Source organism: Mirounga angustirostris, unplaced genomic scaffold (assembly GCF_029215605.1).
Source record: "Mirounga angustirostris isolate CCGP_5_RB_7025 unplaced genomic scaffold, mMirAng1.0.hap1 SCAF_2, whole genome shotgun sequence".
Taxonomy (NCBI): Eukaryota; Metazoa; Chordata; class Mammalia; order Carnivora; family Phocidae; genus Mirounga; species Mirounga angustirostris.
The window spans coordinates 155,042,953-155,055,199 of record NW_026991710.1 but is presented as its reverse complement, the minus strand read 5'-3'; the positions used below and the strand labels follow the sequence as shown (position 1 = coordinate 155,055,199).

The 12,247-nt window shown below is 47.6% G+C and overlaps 1 protein-coding gene across 1 annotated transcript in view; it reads left to right on the top strand.

Moving 5' to 3' along the window:
- BNIP3L (BCL2 interacting protein 3 like) overlaps window positions 1–6,512 on the top strand; it is a 54,212-nt gene extending 47,700 nt beyond the window's left edge. Inside the window, exon 6 of the mRNA XM_064585356.1 lies at window positions 6,357–6,512. Coding sequence (XP_064441426.1) covers window positions 6,357–6,387 — 31 coding nt within the window. The 3' untranslated portion in view covers window positions 6,388–6,512. The remainder of the gene's footprint in view (window positions 1–6,356) is intronic.
- The last annotated feature ends 5,735 nt before the right edge of the window (window positions 6,513–12,247 follow it).

Below are 12,247 nucleotides of genomic sequence, written 5' to 3'. Positions count from 1 at the left end.
AGGGGCGCGGGAGACGCAGGCCTCCAGTTATGGAATGAATAAGTCATGGGGATGAAAAGTAGAGCAGGGAAGATGGTCAGTGGTATTGTGACAGACGGGGGTAGCTACACTGTGGTGAGCTCAGCATTACATATGGACTTGTGGAATCATTATACCACGCCTGAAACTAATGTAACATCATCTGTCGACTCTCTTTTGGCTAAAAAAATAAGTAAAGTCTAGGTTTAGCTTAATCCACAGGGGGACGCTCCTAGAACATAAACTGCACTGTAGAGCTGACCCACCTTGAGGCAAAGGGGGCAGCTCTGTAAATGACATCAGTTTGTGGCTGTGGGCGGCCCTCATCAGGGAAGGGTCACCGTGGAGGCGAGGGGGGCTGCAGGTCCCCCACAGCCACCCCGCACAGGGGCCTGGCAGTGGTTCTGGGCAGGGCACCGAGGCTTCTACCTCACAAAAGCTGTTTGGTTGCTCGGTGTCGACACCATTTCCCAACAACTGCCCCCCTCCACCTCCTCCCATGCATTGCACAGCACGGTGACCCAATGAGCAACAATGAACGGCAGCATCGAGAAGGGCTGGGAGAGACAGAAGTGGCAGCCGTTAGGGGACAGACTCCGAGTGGCCATTTGGCTTTTGTCCTAACTCACCACATGCCTGGCCTGCTACTCACACACTAATGGGAAGCCTCGGAGTGGCAGAGCAGGAAGGGAACTTGGAAAACATCTGGGCCACGTGTGGGCAAGATGACAGGCTTTGTGTGTACTGTGCTCAAGGGCATGCGGTAAATTCGTGATGCAATCGGGACTGGAACTTCTTCTGACTCGAGGCCAGCGCCCTTTCCCCAACAGTCCACTGCCTGCCTGCCTGCCTCCCCATGGCGTCTGCCCCTGGAGCAACCTCTTGGCTGCCTGAGGACCCTGGAGAGAGCACATGAGTGCAGGCTCAGCAAGGCTGGGATGGATGAGGAACAGGTGGGGCCCCTGTGGTCCGGGCGTGGTGAAGGGCAGGGAAGGGATATTGGTCACATCATCTCTCTTGCAGAGAGGACAGAAGAGGCCAGAAATTTGTATTTCCACTGCATTGATTTGGAACCCATGCTAGGTCTTGAAAACAGACCAACAACTCCTGTTTTGTTTCTCATGGGCGCCTTGGCCTTGGGCATCTTCAGCACCTCTCCATCTTGACTGGATGGAGATGTGGCCAGTGGGATGGCCCCCAGTAGCCCCAGAGTCAGTGCTGCACAGAGCACTGGTCGTATCAATCCCACTGCCCAGCGGGGGCCGGACCTATCCCTGCTGCCGTGAGCCCCAGGCTCAGGTGAAGCTCACACCCCCATGGGCCCTCAGCGCTACAACTTGGCCCAGATGCCGGCTGTGCTGGCCTTGTCATTCCACTGGGGATGTGGCCGCATGTTCTGTTTGGCCCTTCCGCTCTGGTCTGGACCTGATACCCTGCCGAGCTCTCGGGCTGTTCCCCTCGGCCAGAACCCTCCTGCCCACTGAGCAGCTGGGATTGCGGTTCTTCAGCTGGTCTACCACCTGCACACGCCCCTGCTGGGGCCCTCCCAACCTTCTCAAGTTTGCACTTCCTTGGCTCCCAGACTCAGGCAATTCCTGGGGCTTCACCACAGCCCCTGGAATGTTCTGCATTGTGCGGTCTTCCACGCACACCTGAGGCCAGCCTGACAGCAAGTTATTTCTTCCAGCTCCAGCTGGGTCTGGCCTTCTCTTCCATTTCCCTACCCTCCCATGTTTCTGAGCTCCCAGCATGCCTTGCAGCTGAGCCTACCTGAGTTGTGTGGCGGGTTTCTTCCTTTCTGTTTCCCGAGAACCTGAAAGGTGCCAGATACTCTGATGTGCTATGACAGGCATTAGGCAGAAAAGGATGAAAGGAACATGAGGGCTGATAACAAGGAACTCCAAAGAAACCTGGGGTTCTCTTCGAAACATCCCTGTCTGAACTGGGCAGAAGCTGCCAGTGGACGCTGTGGGAAGGAAGGTTAACCTGGGAGCACCTCAGGTCCACTGGCAACCTCACCAGTGGCTGCGTTAGCTTGAGTGTAATGATCTTAACAGACGATATCCTTGTTTACTAATTCATACAGTCCCTATTCCTCCTGCATGCAGAGTTTCTTCTTCAATTTCTCTTCGATCACACTTTCTTTTTTAAAAAAATTTTTTTGTAGTTTTTTTTTTAAGTAGGCTCTATGTCCAGCGTGGAGCCCAACATGGGGCTTGAACTCACGATCGTGAGATCAAGACCTGAGCCAAGATCAAGAGTCTGATGCTTAACCAACTGAACCATCCAGGTGCCCCTGGTCATACTACTTCCTTAGCATAAAAATCGCCATCAGAATGGCGATCCTTGCCTTCGGAATGGTCTAACTTTGTTGGTCTGGCATTCAAGGCCCTTCCCCTTACACACCCACTTATATTTCTAGTTGTATTTCCCAGTACTGACCTATTAGAACTCTCTTCTGCAACTAGTCTGGTTGATTGGCTGACAGCTACACTGATATTTCATTCCTGAGGCTCCTCGCTCCTCAGATACCCCTGCTCCTTGTGGTCCAACCTTCCCTTATACCTCAAGGTTTGGTCCAGAGACCATGACCTCCAAGATGCCTTCCTAGCCCACATCTCTCCCTCTTTTAAAACAGTGGTTCTCACCCCTGACTGGAATTAGAATCACCTAGGGAGCTTTAAAAAATCAGATGGGGTGGGGAAAGGAGCAGCTGACCAATTTCATCAGGCTCCCCAGGGAGAGTGCCTGGGCATTTGCCTTAAAAAAAAAAAAAAAAAAAAATATATATATATATATATATACACACACACACACACACATATATATTTTTTATATATATATAATACATATATATATTTATTTATATATATACAAATAAACTATATATATAATTTATTTATTTGAGAGAGAGCCTGAGTGGGGGGGAGGGGCAGAGGGAGAGAGAGAATCTCGAGCAGACTCCACCCTGAGCCCAATGGGGGGGCTCCATCTCACAACCCTGAGATCATGACCTGAGCAGAAATCAAGAGTTGGATGTTTAACTAACTGAGCAACCCAGGTACCCCTGGGCATTTGCCTTTTTTAAAAAGCAACCAGATCATTCTCACATGCAGCCAGGGATGCACACATTGCAAACAAATATGTATTTCTTCCACCCCTCTGGTTGCATTGTTATTTAAGACATATGCAAGAGAAACATAAACTTCCTTATTAAGGTATTCCCTTAAAACACAAGATGTGCCCTTCCTTTCTTTTTGTCCTGAGCATACCACAGCATCTTTCACATGAAAGCACGGCAAGTATCTGCTGGACGGATGGACTTGTAGAGCACAATCTGCCTAGACAGAGTGTGGAACTGACCCAGTGAGGTGGGTCGGCCATTGTCTTGTAGATCTCAAAGGGTGAGAATCCTTGCCAGCGGCTACAATGCAGTGAATGGAATCCTCCACTTGGGCTGTGTTTTTGGAGCCCTTACTCTTTGTACAGGCGACTCTGCTGGGTGCCATCTTGCCTTGGGCAGGTACATGCAAGACTAAGATCAGAGCTCATAGCCTACCACAGGAAGTAAGCAATTCATTCTAATGTGATGTGTACTGCAACTAAGATAAGTGCCCAGTGTCATGGGTGCTTAGAGGAGGAAGTCATAGTCTGACCGGGACGTATGGGACTACATCTCATAGCAAGCAACAATTTAACTAGAAAGATCTAGAACGTTGAACAGCTTACCGATGTATTGGTTAGAAATGTCCTCAGCTGCAAGTAACAGAATGCTTAACTAGCAGTGGTTTAAAAAATAATAATAATAGGGGCGCCTGGGTGACTCAGTCAGTTAAGCATCCGATTCTTGGTTTTGGCTCAGGTCATGATTTCAGGGCCATGAGATTGAGCCCCAAGTCCGGCTCCACGCTCAGCGCAGAGTCTGCCCGAGATTCACTCTCTCCTCTCCTTCTGCCCCTCACTGTGTTTGTGTGCTCTCTCTCTCTCACCCAGTTGCCCCTGATCATGCTACTTTCTTAGCAACAATTAATCTTTAAATAATAATAATAGATAATAATAAAGAACTATTATATATAATATATATGATATATCCAATATATATTTATTATAACAAATAAGTTAGGCACTCAAGATGACTCATTAGCTCAACAATGTCAGGGCTGACATTTCTGGAATTCTCGTGACCTTTAGTCACAGTCACAGGTTGGCTGCAGCAGCCCAGCCATTGTGTCCACATTCAAAGGAGAAAGATGAGGAGGGCAGTGCCAGCCATGTTTTCTCCTTCTATCGGGAAAGCAAAGACTCCCAGAAACCCCCCAGCAGATTTCTCCTTATATCTCATTGGCCAGAACTGTGCCACAGAACTATCCTTAGCAGCAATAGAGTCTGAGCAAGAGACAATTTGCCTTTTCCAGCTTCTATATAGCAAGCCAGCTCAGAGAAGGGGGTTGGACTTGGCTTCTGAGTGAGCCAACTAACGGACAGATTATTTCAAACAGAACCGGATTTGCAAAAACATGCAGCTGTGAAAGCATGTGGAATATTTAAGATCAAATAATTTGGTATCACCAAAGTATGGGGCACATGGCAAGGGAGTGATGGTGGACAACACAGAGAGAGGTTGGGATGAGATTCTTTAAATTCTTGAATGACGTGCTAGCGAGCTTGGGATTCTTCTGCAGAGCCTGGGTAACCAATGATGAAATCAGTATGTTCGGGGAAAAGTGGCAGTAGGGTAGAGGAAGAACTAAGAAAGAAAAAGATGACAGACTTTTTTTTTTTAAGATTTTATTTATTTGAGAGAGAGAGAGTAGAGTGAGAGAGAGAGGGCATGAGTGGGGGTGAGGGGCAAAGGTAGAGGGAGAAGCAGGCTTCCTGCTGAGCAGGGAGCCCAATGAGGGACTCGATCCCAGGACCCTGAGATCATGACCTGAGCCGAAGGTAGAAGCTTCACCGACTGAGCCACCCAGGCACCCCGATGACAGACTCTTTATAGGAATCCAGGCAAGATATGATGAGGGCCCACGCTAAAATTTCCTTCAGCATGGTTGCTGGGGGAAGAGTTGGCGGGATAGCCAAGAGGCCAGGGATCTGATGAAAACAGCTGCCAAAATGTCATCTTTCGGTAAAATAGGGCATCCTACCGATTCTACTTCATAAAAACCTCTCGCATGTGTTTCTTGGAAGGAAGAGGAAGGAGGTGATACTCTGCTCAACACCGTCCCTTAGGGTTGCATTAGGTTCCTAGAGCTGCTATAACAAAGGACCCCAAACTGGATGGCTTAAAACAACAGAAATTCATTCTGTCATGGATCTGGAAGCTGGAAGTCCAAAATCCAGGTGTCAGCAGGGTTGGTTCCTTTTGGAGATTCTGAGAGAGAATCTGAGGGGGAATTTCCTAGCCTCTCTCCCAGTTGCTGGAGGCACCCGATAATCCTTGGCTTGTAGACGCATCACACCAATCTCTGCCTCCATCTTCACATGGTGTCCTCCACTACGTGTGTCTATGTGCTCAAATTTCCTTTGTCTTATAAGACCCACCCTAATCCACGATGACCTCATCTTAGCTTGATCACATCTGCAAAGACCCTAATTTCAAATAAGGTCATATGCATAGGTACCAGAGGTTAGGACTTGAATGTATCTTTTGGGCAGATGCAATTCAACCCCCATAGGTCTGTCAGCGCTGCTCTGGTTGAAAGTGTCAGACAAGCTCTGGCTTGAGGGGAAGAGAGGGGCTTTGTCTACTGGCAAAATTTGATGCACATGGGAGTCGATCTGCTGTCCTCAGTGTTGCTTCATTCTCAGGAAGGCTCCCTCCACAGGACGGCTAACCTACCCTGGCTGCATTCAGGCTTACAAAGGTGATCTCAGACAAAGGTCTCCCCCAAGTCTGTGGCAACACCACCATAGGAATCATAGGTCACACGCCCATGCTTTGAGGCATGGAGGCAACTTGCCCAAATGATAACAATTATCATGGATGTAGGGGATGATTCCACAGAGAGCTGCCAGGCAATGTTCTCTCTCTGCCTCTACCCAGATGAGGGCATGAGGGCAAGGAGAGAAAGCCCCAGCTGGAAATACCAGATTCTTCCCGGCTAACCTTGTTCTTCCGGGCAGCTTACGCAACAGACGGCACTACATCTTTGACTTACTCTTCGTGTGGTTTTGATGGACACATATCTGGCAATTATGTACTTTATTCTGTTCAGGAACCTGGCATTTCCCCCTCATGTCCTCACCTGCCCACAGGAAAGAAAAGCCTGCAAACCAAGTTGCCAAGTGAGCAAGCTGGACTCAACACCTAGAATTTCTTTGTTGTTCTCTGCCTCCAGGGCCATGACACTGAGGATGGCTGGCCACTGAGCACCACTCCTCGTACCGTGACCTTTGGGACTCCTTGTGCACATCAGGTTCTCCCTTCACAAGCTCCTTCAGATGCAGAGAACCCCCGTCTGCCTGGTGCTCCAAACTGGCCTACCTCTCCCAGCACAGGCAAGCAAGAAGCGAAAAACACCCAGAGGTCCACACCTGGATTGTCACTCCATAAACGTCCCACTGCTGCCACCATCAGCACTCTCAGCATCTAAGCTGGAAAACTGCCCACTTCCCTCCAGCGGGCTTCCCGTCCATGTTGTTCATCCTCAGATCTGACCATAGGCTGGCAGAGTGAGGAAAAACCCCAGGAATAACGAATCCAGGTCCCTCTCCATATAGATGGCGAGACCTTCATTTTCACCCCCATTCACCTATGGGGAGACATTGGAGGAGGAGGGAGCACATGTTTTGCCTTGCCCAGCATGGGCCTCCTGGACCGGGTTGACCAGCTGCTTGGCTGGATGCCTTTCTTCCCTTTGTCACGGGTGAACAGGGCCCCTGGCTTGGCACTCCGTTTTGTTTTGTTTTGTTTTTTTATGATTTTATTTATCTATTTGAGAGAGAGTGAGCAAGAGAGAGAGCATAAGCTGGCGGGGGGTAGGGGGGTAGGCAGAGGGAGAAGCAGACTCCCTGCTGAGCAGGGAGCCCGATGCAGGGCTCCATTCCAGGACCCTAGGATCATGACCTGAGCTGAAGGCAGACACTTAACTGACTGAGCCACCCAGGCGCCCCTTGGCACTCAGATTTGACCCACATACTCTTCTTTAGGACCTCCCATAGGGTGAAACGGGGTATTAACATTCTCATTACTAATTTCATTATCAACAAATCATAACAACTATTCCCACATGCACACCCTGTATTTAGTCCTTTCCGACCAGTAGCTGAAAAAGTAGAAATCACCCCTACTATTGAGAAGAACACACTAAAGTTCAGAGAGAGGTTGAGTAATTTGTCCAGGCTCATAGACCTAGCGCGTGATGGGCTGTAGAGGTGAATTCTGCGGGGCAGTGGCCTCAGGCTGTGACAGGCAGCAGGGGAGGTGAGGATGCTTTGACTCCTTTTCTCTTTTCTCCTGGCACCACCTGCATTTTCCCCTCAATTTCTGACCATCCGCCGCATCCAGTTTTCTTAATTAGAAAAAAAACTTTATTTTTTGTTTGTTCACGAGGATTTTTTTCTTTTCTAAATAATCCATTTTTATTTTGTCCTCCTTAACTTCTTCCTCTTAATTTCCTCAAGTTTATTTTTCAGAAGTCAGTGTTCTCAGTGTAATTTTCTAAATGATCTAGCATTTCAGTCTCGACTTTCTCTTTGACCCCAGAGTTAGAGGGTTCTAACCTTTGCAGGTAGTTAACCTTTTGTCATTAATTACAGGTGTTCTCTCTCTCTCTCTCTTTTTTTTTTTTTTTGCTGGTGGAGTGAGGTGTGGGTGGGCAGGCTATTTGTGTTTGGGAATGTTTAGGAAACACTTGTTTATTTGACCTGAATTGACTGTCACCACCTGTGTGAGAGCATTATGTTGAACTCCATGGGAAACACAGAGGTAGGTCAGAAACAGTTGTAGAGAATTGAGTCCCAGTTACCTGCTTTACTGTCTAGTGCTTTTAGTTTTCTTTTCTTTGTTTTTTAATTGAGATATAATTGACATGGAACATTGCATTACTTTTAGATGTAAACATGATGATTTGATTCATGTATATCTTGCAAAATGATCACCACGATAAGTTTAGTTAACACCCATCACATAGTTACACATTTTTTTCCTTGTGATGAGAACTTTTAAGATCTACTCTTCGCAGTGCTCAAATATATAATTACTAGAATATTAATTACTAGTAATAACTAGTTTTAACTGCATTGCAGCTAGATATTGTGGTCTGCACAATTTCTACTTTTGAACTGTATGGTGCTTTTAAAAATAATTTATCTTCAGGATGCCTGGGTGGCTCAGTCGGTTAAGCGTCTGCCTTCGGCTCGAGTAGAGCCGAGCCGAAGGCAGACGCTTAACCGACTGAGCCACCCAGGCGCCCCAATAAATAAAATCTTTTAAAAAAATAAATAAATAATTTATCTTCTCCATAAAAGTCAATCGAGAGTTCTTAAAACTATAAAACTCTAGAGAAAAAAATAGGGGAAAATCTTCCTGATGTGGGATTTGCCAATGATTTCTTGGACATGACACCAAAAACATGGGCAAAAAAAGAAAAAATAAATTGGGCTTTATCAAAATTAAAAACTTTTGGGGCACCTGGGTGGTCCAGTCAGTTAAGTGTCCAATTCTTGGTTTCAGCTCAGGTCATGATCTCAGGGTCGGCGGGGAGTCTGCCTGTCTCCCTCTCTCTCTGCCCCTCCCCCCCTTCTCTCTCAAATAAATAATCTTTTAAAAAAACAAACACTTTTGTACTTCAAAGGGTAATACCAACAGAATGAAAAGGCAACCTATAAAATAGGAGAAAATATTTGTAAATCATATATCTGATAACTGATTCATATCTGGAATACATAATAAACTCTTACAACTCAACAACAAAAACCAAAGGATCCAATTCAAAAATGGGCAAAGAACTTGAATAGACATTTCTCCACAGAAGATATCCAAATGGCCAATAAGCACATGAAAAGATGCTCAGCATCGCTAAGCACTAGCGAAATGCAAATCAAAACTCTAATGAGATAACACTTGGCACCCAATAGGACAGCTATTATAAAAAAATAAAGTAACAAGTGTAGATAAGGATGTACACAAATTGGAATCCTGGTGCTTTGCTGGTGGGGATATAAAAATGGTACAGCTGCTGTGGAAAATTCTCAAAAAATTAAACAAGGAATGGTCCAAATAATTCAGCCATCCTACCTCCGCGTGTATACTCAGAGGAACTGAAAGCAGGAACTTGAATATTTGTACACCCATGTTCATAGCAGTGTTATTCACTATAGCCAAAAGGTAGAAACAACCCCAGGTCCATCAACAGATGAACAGATAAATAAAATGTGGTATGCACATAAAATGGAATACTATTTAGCCTTAAAAAGGAAGGAGATTTTGACACAGGCCACAGAATAGATGAGCCTTGGGAACATCGTGCCAGGTGAGATAGGCCAGTTACAAAAGGAAAAATACTGTATGAGGTACCCTGAGAGGTCAAATTCAGAGACAGAAATTAGGATGGGGGTTGCCTCGGGCTGGGGGGAGGGGGAATGGGGACAGAGTTTCAGTTTGGGAAGATGGAAAGTTCTGGAGATCGATGGTGCTGATGGTTGAACATACTTAATGTCTCTGAACCCTACATTTAAAAATGGCTAAAATGCTAAATTTTACACTATGTATATTTTACCACAATAAAAAAGTAAATACAGAGCCCTAAAATTAAGTTAGTTTCTCTCTACAAGTCTTCCATGTCACTTCTGCCTATGAGATGTGACCAAGAGAGAAGGAGTTAAAGTTTCTAAAATCAATGTGATATTTGCATTCTTCTTGTTCCTTGGACAGTTTTTACTTTAAATAAGTTGACATCATACTATTCAAGACCTAAGGGTTTGTGGCTGTTATTTCTTCCTTTTTTTTTTTAAATAAATGCCAAATAAACCTTTGTTTCATTTACACTTTTCCCCTTGAATTCTACTTGGCATGACACATTTATCCCTCTGCTTTCTTTCTTGGCTTGTCTTTCATTTACTCCTTCACTGCCTCAACTGTGTGCCAGGAGCCCTTGTAGGTGTTGGGGACCTAGCAGGGAACAAAATAGACCAAATCTTTACCCTTCTGAACTTACGTTCTTGTGCAGGGAGGAAGGAAGTAAAAAAAGATCAGTATGAAAATATAGTACAGTGTTTTTGATCTTTTCTATTTAAAGTGTCCTCCACAGATTCCCGGGCAGAAGGGCAGCCGCACCACGATGTGGGAACCTGTTAGAAACGCGGGGACCCATCCTGAGCCAGCTGAGTGAACACCTGTGGCAGGATGCCCAGATGACTCACAGGCGGCTTCAGGTTTGAGAAGCACTGCCTAGCCCCTGCTGAGTGCTAGGGTTTTAGGAAAATTAGGCAGGGAAGGGGTTCATGTGGGGAACAGAGGGGCAAAAGAGAAATTAAATTTCCTTACTACCTACAGCCCATTGACAAGTCCTTGACACAGGCAGAGTGACATTTCTCTAGGGACTCAACTGCCTCAACGTTAATACTTTGCTAAGGGCAAAAGGCAATCTTAGCTTAACATTACCCCGACACCCCCAGGATCCTGTAAGTCTTCTTTAACATATAAAAGTTCCTTTGGAAACTTCCTTTATCTCTAACCGCCCCCCCCGCCCCAAGATACGTGTTGGCAATCATCTTCCAAGCAAATGGCCCACTGATACACATATGAAGGGTGTCATGACTCAGGTTTTATTAGACAGCAATAAATGACCTTTTCCCAACACTAGCTAGCCCCCTCAAGGCCCTGGAACCCTTGCTTCCAAAAGTCCTTAGAGACTTACCCTATCCCTAACCCCCTCCCAACTTGAAAGTATGTAACAGGCTACTCTTCCTGACCCCAGTGCTTTCTGCCCACAGGTCCTGTCCCCGCTGCTTTAATTAAAGCACCTTTTTGCACCAAAGATGTCTCAAGAATTCTTTCTTGGCCATCGGCTCCAAACTCCAACCTTTCCTACATCAGGGGTCAGGGAGGCCTCACTGGGAAGGAGCCCTTGGGGTACCAGCGGTGAGCTCCGCAGATGCCTGGAGGAAGAAGCTGCAGCTAATGGTAAGGCCCCAGGGGAACTGCGAGCTGGCGAAGCAGCATCCGCTTGCACCGGACTCACGCTCAGTAAGTCTTTATTCCAGGCCCTCTGCTTTGGGTGTGTTGGGGCGCTGGTTCCAACGCTGTAATCTGAGCGGGCGCCAATTAGCCAGGCCCCTAGATGCGCCAGGCGCCCTGCCCAGCGCTTACTTGGGGGCACTCACAAATAAAGCGTTATTTGCCTAGAGTTTCTGCCATTCTGTCTAAAGCTTTTCTTTTTCTTTTTTTTTTCCTTTGGCTTTCCTTTTCAGATGCAACTTCTCCCCTTACATCAGTCAGGCTTGTAGCAGAAGAAACCGCAAAGTAACCCTCTGAATTTACTCCTTTCTCTTGGCTTCCTCAATCTTAACGTCTTCCGTAAACTCCGCCCCTCTCCCCAGCATCTTCCCGTTTCTCCAAGCCCCAACCGTCGACACTCCTAAAAGAGTAGACCAGGCAAGTGGATCTCAACCCGAGGTCGGGGCTGACCGAGACAGTCACCCGTGCTTCAACTTGTCCTCGGTTTCCGAGCAGAAGGGCGGTGGAGCGCGGCCTGGGCCGGCCTCTGACCCAAGCGAGCCCCGCCGCCCAGTCTGGGACCTGGGGCGAATTCCTCTACCTCTCCCAGTTTTCATCTCCTCCCCGCCAGCCTCCCTGGGTTGTTTTGAGGCCCAAGTGAGATCATTCATAGAAAAGCATTTTGTAAGTCATAAGGTGCTAAAGGCAACACACGCGACAGTGGCAGCGCCACGACTACAGCCAAATGATTGACGGCGCGCCCCTCACGGCCCCCACCCTCCCATCGTCTGGTTTCTTCTGCACCGCAGCCGCACTCCTGCACGCTGACTGCACACGCTGTCCCGGATTCCGCGTCTGGGGCCACAGGTTTCCCCCGGGAGCACCGACCGGATGCAGAGGAGAGCACTGATTGGCTGCGGAGGAGGTGGGCCGAGCGGTGACGCGCGGCGCCGGGAGACTGCGCCGCGGGGTGCGCGGGGGGGACGGGGCGGGGCGGGAAGGGCGCGGAGGCGCAGAGGGGCGGGGTGGGACCAGGGGGGCAGGGAGGGAGGGAGAGGAGGGGGAGGGGCG